At 39.4% G+C, this 13,428-nt stretch overlaps 1 protein-coding gene across 1 annotated transcript in view; it reads left to right on the top strand.

Annotated features, from left to right (window-relative positions):
- Positions 1-13,428, top strand: part of psme4b (proteasome activator subunit 4b) — a 47,208-nt gene that overhangs the window by 28,047 nt on the left and 5,733 nt on the right. Inside the window, exons 30-44 of the mRNA XM_039616195.1 lie at positions 513-722; positions 817-953; positions 1,821-1,874; positions 3,110-3,239; positions 5,846-5,927; positions 6,204-6,357; positions 6,827-6,893; positions 6,986-7,111; positions 7,360-7,512; positions 7,659-7,763; positions 8,855-8,946; positions 9,118-9,249; positions 9,445-9,647; positions 11,386-11,471; positions 11,652-11,780. Coding sequence (XP_039472129.1) covers positions 513-722; positions 817-953; positions 1,821-1,874; positions 3,110-3,239; positions 5,846-5,927; positions 6,204-6,357; positions 6,827-6,893; positions 6,986-7,111; positions 7,360-7,512; positions 7,659-7,763; positions 8,855-8,946; positions 9,118-9,249; positions 9,445-9,647; positions 11,386-11,471; positions 11,652-11,780 — 1,860 coding nt within the window. The remainder of the gene's footprint in view (positions 1-512; positions 723-816; positions 954-1,820; positions 1,875-3,109; positions 3,240-5,845; positions 5,928-6,203; positions 6,358-6,826; positions 6,894-6,985; positions 7,112-7,359; positions 7,513-7,658; positions 7,764-8,854; positions 8,947-9,117; positions 9,250-9,444; positions 9,648-11,385; positions 11,472-11,651; positions 11,781-13,428) is intronic.

Raw genomic sequence — 13,428 nt, 5'->3', positions numbered from 1 at the left:
ATTTAATTTAGTTTCAATAAATATGGGGCAAGTATGTTACATGAACCAGGTGACACACAACAGCATTTTTAGACTGAGGTAGTTTGTGATGCTGGTTTCTAGTGCCTTTAAAACACAATAAAATTAATAATAATAATTCCACGTGTTAATAACCCATACAGAGAATAACTGTTTAACCAAATAAAGATTTACATAGAGACGCCTTGAAATTTCCAATCAATGCTTTAAATGTTACTGAACCCAGAACTGTGAAGAACCACAAAATCACTGAACACCTGTGGAGCCCAATGTAAACATGTAAATATTAAATTTAACATGTTTAGCTTCTTAAGCACATTGCAATAGTGCACACTTATAGTTATCATTATCATAACTTCTAGTATCATTACATAATATCACAAGAATGTTCTAAATATTTAAAAACCATGACCATCATTTGCAGATTTTTGAAGCCACAAAGATACACCTAGTATCTCTTTTAATATTTGTACATATGTGCATTTTTTTCACAGGGTGCTCTGTACTGCCTTCTGGGTATGTATAGTGGTATTCCTATGGCCAGTGCAAGGGACTGGGAATGGGTTGGGCAGGTGTGGCCTGCTCTGGTCCGCTGCGGCTTATCCCCCACAATGAGCCTGGAGAAACCATCAATCGGTCGTCTGCTTGATGACATCACTGACAGGATCCTTCGCCAGCATGACACTATCGGAATCAACTTCACTGTGAGCAAAGTGATCATTAACCATCAAAATGCTACCCTCACCTGATATTTTTTGTAACCATGTGCTGCTCCTCTTTGCCCACTTCTACCTCTAGGTGTCTGAGGGATGTGTAGAAGTAGCCATTCAGATTGCACAATCGAAAATTCCCACATCTTGTTTAGAGGTACCATCCAAAGAGGAGATAAAAGAAGGGCTTCAGCGTCAGCGAATTAGAAATGTGGTTGCTGCACGGTAGGGATAACAAGTAGATTTCTCTTGTTCATTCAAAGTCTTTTTGAAGTTTTTCACATGATATCCCATGAAGATTCTATATTTTTCATCATACTGAACATGATCCACCGCCGGTTGCTAGGCCAAAATGTGTATCCCCCAACAGGTTGGCAGTGGTTCCTTGAGGTTGCTGGGTGAAATGGTTTGGTTTGGTTGCTAGTGGGCTGCCACATTTACCTGTAGTTTTTCACATTTTTCTGCAAATACTTGCTAACTACTTGAAAAAGTGTGAAGAAAACTGGAAATGCAGAAGGTTTGTGCCTCAGCACCATAGCCAACATGTTTTAAAAAGTGCAGCTTTTACTTTGAACCTGAATTTTCTCCATTTCTGGTTTTAGCTGTACTTTTCACAGTTTCAGTACAGCTAGGAGAGTACCACGACAGTGTTTGTAGATAACTGTCACTGTCACTTCTGTTCAAACAGTAGCAATATCCTCATGACGAAAGGAGTCACAAGTAGGTTTTCCCACTGGTTAGGTAAAAAAGGCAACACACTTTTTTATCTAACAGTCGATGGTTGTGAAGTTCTCATCAACTAGTCTGTGTGATTGGACTTTTTTCCCAGTGACTGGCATCAACCTCCAGCAACCACTTACAGCCAGTCTGGGAATACTTTCCCCCTCTACACCGGTGGTTCCAGGCTGGTCTCTAAGTCTGTGTGACTGGGGCCTAATGCAGTTGATCACTTGATTGATGTTGGCACCATCATGTGTCTGCAAAACCCGAATATTCCTATAATATATTATTAGGTTTGTAATATATTAAATTTTGGTAGTTTAGTAGCCAGGGGTGGTACTACTAACCAACACCTGTTTTTATTTTGTACAGGAAATATGAAAAGTTAGTCAATGACCTCTTGGACTGCCTTGAAGACAGAGACTTGTAGGTTTTCTCTCCAACTGTTTATGTGTTTTGACATGTTAGAATACACTAAAGCTGTTTTCACACATAAACTTCAATTTCTGTTTACGCTACAGAGGTGCACAAAGAGCACAAATATCCAATACAGTCGGATTTGACATTGATCCGTCTTTAACCTGCCAACTCCCTAGTACAAAGTCTAAGTGATGTTGAATTCCGCCATAAAAAATACATTGAATGTCATGTGTGCTACCTCCTGCAAGCTTTATCGAGCCATCTCTCTTGCCTAAACCAAGGAAGTATTTCCAGTAGTGCAAACATGTTTGAAACCGACTATTTCCTTCTGTGTGTTACATGTGAAACCTGGAAAATATCCAAACCAAGTCTCCAGAAAACTGTCCAAAGTTTCTGTGTGAAAACAGCATGAGTAAGCTATATAGTACTGTATATTCTGCACTTTTGATTCTCACAAGCAGCTCCAAAAGAACTGACCCATATTTGTTCCGTCAAAGGATCCCGCTAATTAAAAAAAACAAAATGTTATTCTTATAGCATCTTTGAAAACAATAGTCATATTGTGCTTAAACAGACAAGCAAAAAGAATACTCACAAGTTCATTTCAAACAGAAAGCCAAATAGTAAGCCCAAACAAAAGAAGATAAAGTGAAAGTAGAGTTGCGATAAAGAAAAAAATAAAAAGAGATGCAGTATAAAATGCAAATTGACATTATAAATAATAAATACTAATAAATAAAAGAAATAAAGACTAGAGGAGAAATCAAGACAACTGAACACATAAGAGGCTATAAGTGATGACAACACATAAAAGCAGCTGTACAAAAATGAGTTTTCAGAAGTGATTTAAAGGTAGCCACTGATTCTGTGAGCCTTGTCTCCTCAGGCAGGTCATCCAGAGTTGAGGGGACCTGCTGGTAAAAGCATGACCACCTTTAGATTTAAGCTTTGAGTTTGGAGAAGCCCTAAGGGAACCACCTGAGGATCTAAAGCTGCAGACTGGCTTATACGGAGTCAACATTTCTGCTAGGTAGCTTGGGGCCAGGCCCAGACAAGCTTTAAAAGTGATTAGTAGAATCTTAAAATCAATTTGAAAATGAAGAGCCAATGGAAAGAAGCCAGGATGTGACGCTGTCTGCTTGTGCTGCTTGTAATGCTTGGCAGTAGAAAACAGAGCTGAGACGTAGAACTGCATTTCTATTATTACCAACTGTTTCTTTTTTTATATGCCTGTGGTTCAGACCCTGGAAGTTTGAGCACATGGCGACAGACTGGCTATCTCTCCTGTTGAGGGAAGATCACCCACTTCCCCCTGATGCTGTCCTCTACTTCACGCAGAGCCTCGTGCATGATTCCATCAGCATACGCAAGGTCTGAAGCTGTGTGTATGTGTATATGTGTATGAGCTTTGGTTCATGTGAAGCTTCCAGTACACTGTATGTTCCAGACAAGCCAGGGTCAGATAGCAGGGAATCAAAGCATTTTATAGCAAAGCTGAACTATAATGAAAACCCAGATCATTATTCGAGTCATTATGGTTGAATTAATAGTATATTTTAGCTCATATAACTGAAGAACCAGCGAGCTCCTACCATTGCGAGGCATATTAGGCAGATTTTAGTAAGCTAGGAAGTAAATTTATTTATATAGCGCCTTTCACAAATCACATAAAAACAAATATACAATAAAATAAAATGACATGCCACCTGTTTGCTAGTTTTAAAAAATGAACCTTAAGGTGTTTTTTGACATCTGCTCAGTTTATAGATGATAGAAAGGAAGTCAGTGTTCCAAAGAAGGGGGCTACAATTGCAAAGGCTCTGTCTCCTTTAGGTTTTAGTCTAGATTTGGGGATAGCAAGGATAACAAGGCCTGATCAGATCACTGCTGGTGACATATGGCTACAAAAGTTCAGGGCACGCAGGGCCCTAAAGGTGGAAAACTGAATTTTGAATTGAATTCTGAATCTAATGGGGAGCCATGGGGTCACCAGAGGTGTGATGTGAGAGTACTTGGAGGATCTGTTGCAGCATCGTTTTTGTACAAGCTGTAGATCATCCAAGGAGGTTTTACTGAGGAAGATGAAGACTGAGTCGCAGTAGTTCAAATGAGATAAAACAAAGTATCAATAACAATCTTCATACAATCTTCATCTCTCATTTAGATATAATACGGGGAGGTTTACTGATATTTCTTAATTGATGAAAACAAAAAAGAACCAGACCCTTAACCAGTTCTTCATCAGAACTCACCCCTGGGTTGCTTATGTGTACTTTAACGTAGCTAGAGAGCAATCCTGGATTTCCAAAAACCTGGGGAACCAGGCTGTCTGGGGCATAAATAAGGATCTCTATTTTTTTATTTTCATTCAGATGGAGTAAATAATGTAACATTCATGATTTTTTTTTTTTTACAGTTCAAAGATTTTTTAAGATAACTAATAAAATAAAATAAAAGGTTTAAAAGTGATCTAAAGCTAAATATTACTGGCATTACATTGATAAGTGATATGAGTAAATGATCACAAAAGCTGACATAAAGAGAGAAAATAGAATACAAGTGAAACAGGACCCAGAACAGAACCCTGTGGAGCACCGTGTGAGAGGATGATGATTTGTAAATAGATGTGGCTGCTCACCCAAACTCACAGTCAAGGTTTTCCATTTCCATTTTCCATTTTCACAGCATAAACATCATGCACAATACTTAAAATTTCATTGGTTTTTATTATTTTGTCACTGAAATCTGAATAGGTGAAAAATATCTCTTGTTCCTTGTTCCTCTCTTAGCAGCTTGCAAATTAGTTCCACAAAGAGTAAAAGCACCTACACAAAAACAAGAGGGAGTCAGATTTCCTCCTAGACCAGACACCGTGTTTTTGGGCATGAGTCAAGAATCAATTTGCTCATCAATACTGAGAAATACACATATAATGGGATAAAACCCTAGATCTTTACAAGGCTGTGAGATCAGCACAGGATCACGAGCACAGAAGGTGGTCACGCTGAGCCAGACAGCAGTTGCTACACAACGCGAGGGCTGCAAGTTTTGAAAAACGCACATTAGCACTCTGGCTAAAATCCCCCTTTTTATTTAACTTCTCTCATCCTGCTCTTTAGCTTGTTGGACAAACAACCGAACACTTGCTGTGTAAAAGTGCTGTGCTCACATCAATTTGCAGAATACATAATTAATTGCTCAGCTGCAGACCATAAAACAGCATGTAAACATACCTGCAAGTGTCACTTAAATCCAGTTAGAATCTGTTGTGCTTTCAAGTCACTACTTGCAACACAGTTTGCAGTTACTTGTACTTACCCAAAATATAGACAAAATACTTCTTCCTTTTTAATAATAAAAAAAGAGAATATTTAAAAATGTTACAATGACTGCGAAAAGAGGCAATGAATGATTTTATGATTATATATATTTGTGCACTGCAGTCTAAGACAGTCATCTGCACATTCAACAACCATTTCTTTTTATTTATTTATTTTTTCTCTGCAAAACCGGCTCATGCAAAGAGTAGAATTTATTGAAAACACAGCTAGAGTTTCACTTTTACAGTTATTTGTTCGTATTCAGGTGTGTAATTGAGCAAAATGTCATACCTCTCCAAAGCATAACTGAACAGCGCAGACAAAGAAAAGAGTGTGAGCTAAGCAAAAAGAGACCTGTGCAAAAAGTGTAATTTAATGGAGCTAAGAAACAAAAACTATCATAAAAAGCAGCAGCAATTCAAAGATTAGCTACAACACTGAGACCAGGCTGTTCTCCAGTTCGCTATCAAACGACTGGCGGTAGTGTCAGCATTTTTTAATACCCACAGCACTTTTACTGGCCCTAAAGGATCCCCTGTGACTGTGGCTAAAACTGTCTCCCTGTAGAGGTGAAGTAGGGTCACTACAGTTTGTGGCAACAGTTACGATGATAAACTTGTTTTCCTCCTGTTTTGGGTAATATTTCCCACCTGTTAGGTTGCAATCTCAGCAATGGCTGGTATCCTGAAGCAGCTGAAACGACCGAGTAAGAAAGTGGCCGTAAAGCCATCAGATATCAGTGAGTTTACGCACAAATGCACACAATCAACCACATTATTCAGCTTTCATGTTTATTTCTAAAGCAGGATTTTTAGTTTCTAACTTTAATAAGATAATAGTTATAATCAGTTGTAATCAACCACTGTTAAACAATAACATCTAAATTTGCTTTAAAAATTGCCAAAAAACCACAAGAGCTTTCCACCACAAACACACATTCCCCCACAAATAAGACAAATAGCACTCTTGTGTATGAGTGTAAAGGGTGCTTTCTGTTATTGCTTTGTATTTGTAGGTGGGATCGAGGAACCTGATGGGCTGTGCGTGGGGGATCGGGAGAGAAATCGCTGGTTGCAGTACGACAGCAACAACCTACCTCTGACTCAGGAAAAGTGGGACTCTCAGTGTTTTGTGGAGAAGACACACTGGGGATACTACTCATGGCCGAGGTGAAGACAGTGACTGAGAGTTGAGGTGTTGGATGTAGAAACTGAAAGGCTGATTAACTGCTTGCTTGCAAGGAGCTAAGTAGCTGATTGACTTAACTGCGTGGTTGACTTGATGCTTGGCTTTGTGGCGTTGTGACCACGTTTATGTGTGGCTAACTGCCGGATGACGCGGCTCTGAGTGGATGGATAACTAGCAGGGTGTTGAACTCGCCTTCTGTCACGGCCTGTCCCAGATAAGGCTGACGGAACGACTTACTGTCTGGCCTAGATAGAAGAATTGATGTATAAGTATAGTGCTGGGTGGCTGTCTTCTGTCTTGGTATTCAGACGCCTTGCTGACTACTGACTTTATAATCATTCATTTATCCTTGCTGCTTGTTTGAAGACAGTATGTGTCTATCCAGATTTTTCCTTTGTGTTGTTATCTATAAATCACCGCAGCCTCTTCTTTGTCTCCTGCTCCTTTCAGAGAAATGATGATCTATGCATCTTCGGAAAAGCCAAAAGATGACCTGCCATACGAGGAGATGAGTGAGGTGCGTGCTCATACAGGGCCACACACAGAATCATTCAGCGATGCCTCACTATAACTATTATTACATTTTGGCTGTGTTTGTGTGTCACACAGGGTGAAAAGATCATCTTTGAATACTTCTCGGACCCAGAATTTATTGATCAGCTGATCGAGTTTCTCTCTCTGGAGGATCGGAAAGGAAAGGACAGCTTCAACCCTCGACGTTTTCTCCTCTTCAAGGTGCAGTTGTCATCCTCAATCGATCTGACAGACCTTATACAAAGAAGTGACGCAGCATAATGACACTAGCCAAGGCTGAATTGAACTCCACAGTGCTGCATTTTCTATCATCAACTTTTGTGATTCATTTTTCTCCATCATGCAGCAGTTTACTTGCGTCAAACAAAACCCTGCTTTCCTTTTTTTCTCCCTTTTTTCCTGGTAAAAATACACACACACAAACTCACACGCTCATGCTTGATTGGCAGGGGCTCTTTCGTAACTATGGTGATGCATTCCTGCCATTACTACGGCCTCACCTGGAGCAGCTTGCCAGTGACCCCCATGAGAGCTCCCAGCGCTGTGTGTGTGAGATTACTGCAGGGTTAATCAGAGGCAGTAAACACTGGAGTTTCAGCAAGGTACTGGACACACACACACACACACACACACACACACACACACACACACACACAGTGAGAAACGTACACACTGCACCAGTTTTTGATAAGAAGAGTCAATATTAATAAAAACTTTCATTATTGTGTATGTGTGTGCGTGTGCTCAGGTGGAAAAGTTATGGCAGTTTTTGTGCCCTTTGATCAAGACGGCATTAACCAACATCACAGTGGAAACCTACACAGACTGGGGAACCTGCATCGCTACTGCTTGTGTGAGTTGCTCACATGCATACAAATCTACTATAGTGAAGATAACTCAGGGCTTGTTATAAAAAGTAGGACATTTGTTTTGTTTAATTGCTAAATAAGATGTTCAGAAGCTGATATTTTAAAAATCAACAGAACAAATGAGCATGTGAAAATTGGCAGATTTGTATTGACGATACCTTTTAAAGCACAAATTGTAATGCAACAGTTCCTTGCTATTCTATTATTGTTCCTTTATGGTAGTGCAGTGCTGGCTGACATTTGTACTATTGTATGCAATGTTAAAACAACTGATTGTTAAACTGCCATTACATTTCCCACCCTCAAAATAAATGATAAAACTTTAAGAAACCCTTTTACTTCTCACATGGTGCCCTCGTTAAGTTTTTATTTGTCCTCTATTTTTCAAACCACATTCTTTATCATTTTCACCTTATGTTTAGTGCTAATGCCAGTATGCTACCCTAACAAGTAAAACCAAGATGAGATATCAGCTATTAGGTCTGCTAAATCTATGTTTATTAAGAATTTTATTAAGCATTTATACTCACCAGGCACTGTACTCAGATAGGCTGCGGTATTTAAGCAATGCTTAGTTGGTACTAAGGGGCCCTGAGTGTAGAAAGAAACGCAGTCTGCCCATTCTCCTGTGACATCAACAAAGCATTTTCTCCCAGAAGCTGCTGCTCACTGGATATTTTCTCTTTTTCAGACCATTCTCTGTAAACCCTAGAGATGGTTGAATCAGCTTTCTCCCCCATTCTGCTCAAATTGATCTCTAGGTCACCTTGATCATGTTTACATGTCTAAATGCACTGGATTGCCTGATTAGATATTTGTATAAATGACAGTCCATTTAGCTGCATTATTGACTATGTTATTCAGTACAAATTCCTTTAAAGTAAACAGAACAGCTTTGCTTACCATAACCTGTTCTTGCCTATGTCTTATTGGAGCATAAAGCATGCTGTTTGGAACAATGAGGGCGTAAGGCTATACCTGAGCTATCCAGTTTTTTTTTATTATGATTATGCAAAAACAAAACAAGAAAAAGCCAATGAAAATTATTGTTGTCATATTGAATGCTGTCCAACAGGAGGGAAGAGACCCCAGGAAACTCCACTGGCTGTTTGAGTTGCTGATGGAGAGCCCCCTCAGCGGAGAGGGCAGCTCATTCAGAGATGCCAGGTAATGTATGTGTGTGCATGATAACTGCATACAGAGTATTTGCAGTATTTAAGAGGTTTCTGATTTCAGGCTGCAGTAGTAACCTGAGCTGACGTATGCTGAGCAGACATGCCCGCAATAACACAACGACCCCCCATTCTTCCATCTGCCCCCTCTCTTTGTCTCTGTCAGTTTGCTGTATGTGCTTCAGGGAGGTCTGGCTCAGCAGCAGTGGAGAGTTTCTGAACTGCTGCACAGGCTGCTAGCCTACCTGGAGCCCAAACTCACCCAGGTGTACAAAAATGTCAGGGAGCGCATTGGCAGGTGAAGAACTTATTCTGGATTACATAATAGTGTCTAAATGGGTTAATCTCATTAGCTTGTGTTTACTGTTTGGGTTGTTCAAATTAGAGGCTCGTTATTTATCTCTAACTCTGTCTCATCTGCTCCCGTACTGTATTTCCCTCTGACATCTCTCCTTTCTGCTCCCTTACCCTTTTTCTGCTCTTTTCTCTCTAGTGTCCTGACCTATATCTTCATGATAGACGTGGCTCTGCCCCACACCCGGCCCACTACCTCCCCCCATGTGGCAGAATTCGTCACACGGGTCCTAGAGCGACTCAAGCCCCTCACATCGGAGCCGGAGATCCACAACCACGTACACGAGGAGAACACCCAGGAGACAGATGAGCGCACCCAGGCTGTCAAACTGCTCAAGACGGGTCAGAATGTGGATGAAAAGAAGTAAACTGTGTGTCTTTTAGGCAGGAAGGCCAGGGACAGACAGTGGCTACGTCTCTCTCTCTCTCTCTCTCTCTTACTATAAGCTTGTTCTCTTGGTGAAATAGACAGTCACACTAAAACTAGATGGACCAAATTAAAAGCTGTGATTCTTTATTGATTTCACCTTTCAAATTTATTTTAAACGGTAGTGAGGTGTAGGTCGATAGGAAATTTCACCCGTGTGTGTTCAAGCATGTCAAAAAGGAATTATGGAAAGGAGTCCAACTCAATATTTGGATAGGTCTCTTTAGTATAATATGTAATTTGTCCAGGTCACATAAGGAAGTCATTGAAACTACATTTCATATTGATTTTGCTTTCGTCATAGAGGCTAGTCTAATTTAACGAATTGTATTCAGGCAAAATGAAATTTCCAGCGTTCAGAAGCAAATTGTCTTTTCGATGAAGGAGTGTTCACTTTCCGCCCTGCATAACATTTATAGTGGAAAGAAAATGTAGCAAAGAGTCAGAAGTATGAATTTGCCATTTTTGAGTCCAGCTGTGTTTTGTTGGCACAACCTACATAAATATAAACTACAATTTGATTACAAAGATAGTAGCTTGCTGAAATGAAAAGAATAACAATTCAAAATTTGAAGTGATGTAGGTGAGCAATTGAATTTATTAGTTAATTGTATGGATGAGTAATGTATTATCCAGACAAAACAGATAAAGAGTTGCAATTGCTACCAGCATTGATTAAAAACATATAGAAGCTGTTACTAATAAAAATGTAAATAGCTAGCTGAAATACAAATACGTGAAACAATCTAAGGAAAGTATGAAAACCTTAAAAGTAGCAGTTAAATTGTTGTGAATTAATAATCGAAATCGTTAAAACCGCTAATAAAATTACTGATTAAAAAATGAAAGTGGTATTTCAACATAGAGATAAAATGGGCAGCCGGGTGGGCAGACGACATGAACACAGAGGTCAGAGGTCAATTATTTATATTATTGTCTATGAATTTTCTAATTTACTGAAAATCACATGTTAAGGGAGTAATACCTCCAAGTAGCAGATTAATCATTTAAATAGAAAAAAAGTTAACAGTCATAGTCAGCTGAACTGTCTAACCCTAAATAGTAATTCACATTCAGTTATAATGAGTTAAAATACATGCTTTTGAACATGACAGTTTTTTGTGATGAAATGATTCTTGAGACCATTATATAGATTACATTAGATGACAGAGGATAGGCACCACTGGCAAAGTTTTATAATGTTAAATACTTTAAACTAATACCTATGCAGGATGTTTTTCCAGCGAAAGATAGACAGACACATATGCAAACCTCTACATATAGAAATTACCTATGAGGATATAAAGTTATTTGAACTTAAAGATTTTGTAATTATTTTGCAGTTTTATTGTATTGCAGTAGTCACGCCTGCTTCGGTTTTTTGTAGTTTGCCAGAGACTGAATTTAGATCTCATTTTTTTGTCTCAGTATTTGTGCATTGCTGCTCTTTCGGTTTCTGTTATTACTGTAATCTCCATTATACAGACAAATATCTGGCTGTGGAATTATACAAGTCATTAGATACTAAATAATGATAGATTGTGTTTTATTACCAGAGCCACGCAGCTCCAGTTCTGTGGGGGTTTTTTATCATTTGCCAGCAATTCAAACTCTCCTTGTGTGTTTATGTGTGTATATACGTGCTATTTGCAGTCCTAAAATGGCTGATGACGAGTGCAGGGCGAACCTTTACCACTCCTGTTCAGCAGCAGCTACAGCTCCTGCCTCTACTCTTCAAGGTAAGAACAAACACACACACGCACACACACACACAGGTTCTAGCACAGCATTATTACCCACTCAATCTTACTTGCCCATTAAACTCAATTTCTCTCTTCATTTACTCAAAATGGTGTGTTGCTCCTTGTCTTTCTACCTCTCTCCCCCTCTCTCTCTCTGTTTTCTCTCTCCCCCTGCAGATTGCCCCGGTGGAGATTGATGAGAGCTATGATGAGATGAAGCAGGATGCACGCACGTGTCTCTCTCTCATGTCCCAGGGCCTGCTGTATCCTGAGCACATCCCTCTGGTTCTGGCTGCACTGGAAGAGGTAATATGTACACACAAATCCAGAAATACTCACAAAAACACACACTCACAACTGCCTCACCTGCCTGCTGTCAGTGTTCCAAGCCTAACCTCCCAAGGTATTGTGTTAGACTAAAAACAACCTATGCTATTTTAATTGGCTCGCAGAATTTCTGCTGTGAGTTTTTATGTGAGTGATACCCCTGTTGTGAAATAGCGGTTCTAAAACTACCTTCATATCGAAGGGATGAGGAAGCATTGCAACATTTCTTTAGTTTCACCTTCACCTAAACGTAAATCTTTTATGTTCTGGGAAGTCCTGGGTGTAAACAGTTATTTAAAGGAATAGTTTCATTTGGTGGGAAATATTTGTTGCTTTGTTTTATTTTTGATCAAACACCAAAAGGTTTCTATGTGGATCTGGTGCTGTGCACAATGAAAAGTTGCAGATCAACAACTGTTTATGGTAATTTGTAGGCAGCAGAAATTTGATACAGACTTTCAGAATCGATTGTAACAGGTTTTGTAACCTAACCCTAATACTGACTTTTCATGCAGAGCCATCATCAGGTCTGAGCTTTAATTTATTAAGGTTTATAAGCACATACACTACACTGAGAAAAGTACTGTTCTGCCTACAGCACCATGAAAAAGGTTTATTTACCCTTAATAAATGAAATAAGTTATTCTAAAACTACATTTTGTATTTCCTCTGTGTATCTTTAACTAATTTCAAAATTTGTTTGATGATCTAAAATATTTAAACTCGAAATCACAGCACTGTCCTGTATTTCAGTTCAAAGATTCACAGGTAGACCTTGTGCATTTAGTATACCTGCGATATTAATGCCATTCACTCCTACATAGTTTACTGAAGCATGTCTTACCATCTTGGCTACCCCTCTGGAGTAATTATTTGTACATGCTGACAACTGTCAAATATGATTCGTAAAAAAAGCTCAACACGGTAAACTAGCCCTGAGATGAGGCTTAAAATCTTTTTTCTTAGCTGCTTCATGTTTGGCTGCGCACCCATCGCTGATACAAGCAGCTGAAATGAGCTTTCTTGAAAGGGAGGCTAGCCTTAGCCTTAGTGATAGGATGATGAGCTTGGTCATTTAGAAGGTACCCTGAGTAGAGCCACAACTCCTCCACATTGAAAGGAGTCAGTGTTCTGGATATGCCTCACCGACAGGAGGCAGAACCAGGACGCCCTGAGGACATTATATCACTTTACTAGGTTACTAGGAATGACTTGGTATCCCCCAGAAGAGCTGGGGCAGGGAGGTGTGGCTGCCTTGGCTAACCTGAACCCAGATACCCAGATGGATGGATGGACAGACATTTTTTCCTCATTAAGTTATACTTTACTTTAATGGATACAGATAGTCAGAAATCAGGATAAGAATGCCTGTTTACATCTTTATTATGATAATCATTGATTTGGATGATAACGGGTAGATATGTATGAAATCTTGTAAACCCCAGCTGAGGAGCATCAGGAAACAACATAAATAACTCATATGTTAGCTTGTTTGTTTGTTTATTAAGTCTTTCCTGGTATGGCCAGCACAACCACATGCCAAAATGTTTGTCTTCTGTTGCAATCTGTATTTTTATTTTGCATTAAAATGTGCACAGTGTAACCAAATGCACTAAAAAGGTAAGAA

This window comes from Oreochromis aureus, linkage group 8, assembly GCF_013358895.1.
Source record: "Oreochromis aureus strain Israel breed Guangdong linkage group 8, ZZ_aureus, whole genome shotgun sequence".
Taxonomy (NCBI): Eukaryota; Metazoa; Chordata; class Actinopteri; order Cichliformes; family Cichlidae; genus Oreochromis; species Oreochromis aureus.
Note: the sequence above shows the minus strand (reverse complement) of the source record. Positions and strands in the feature narration are given on the sequence as shown.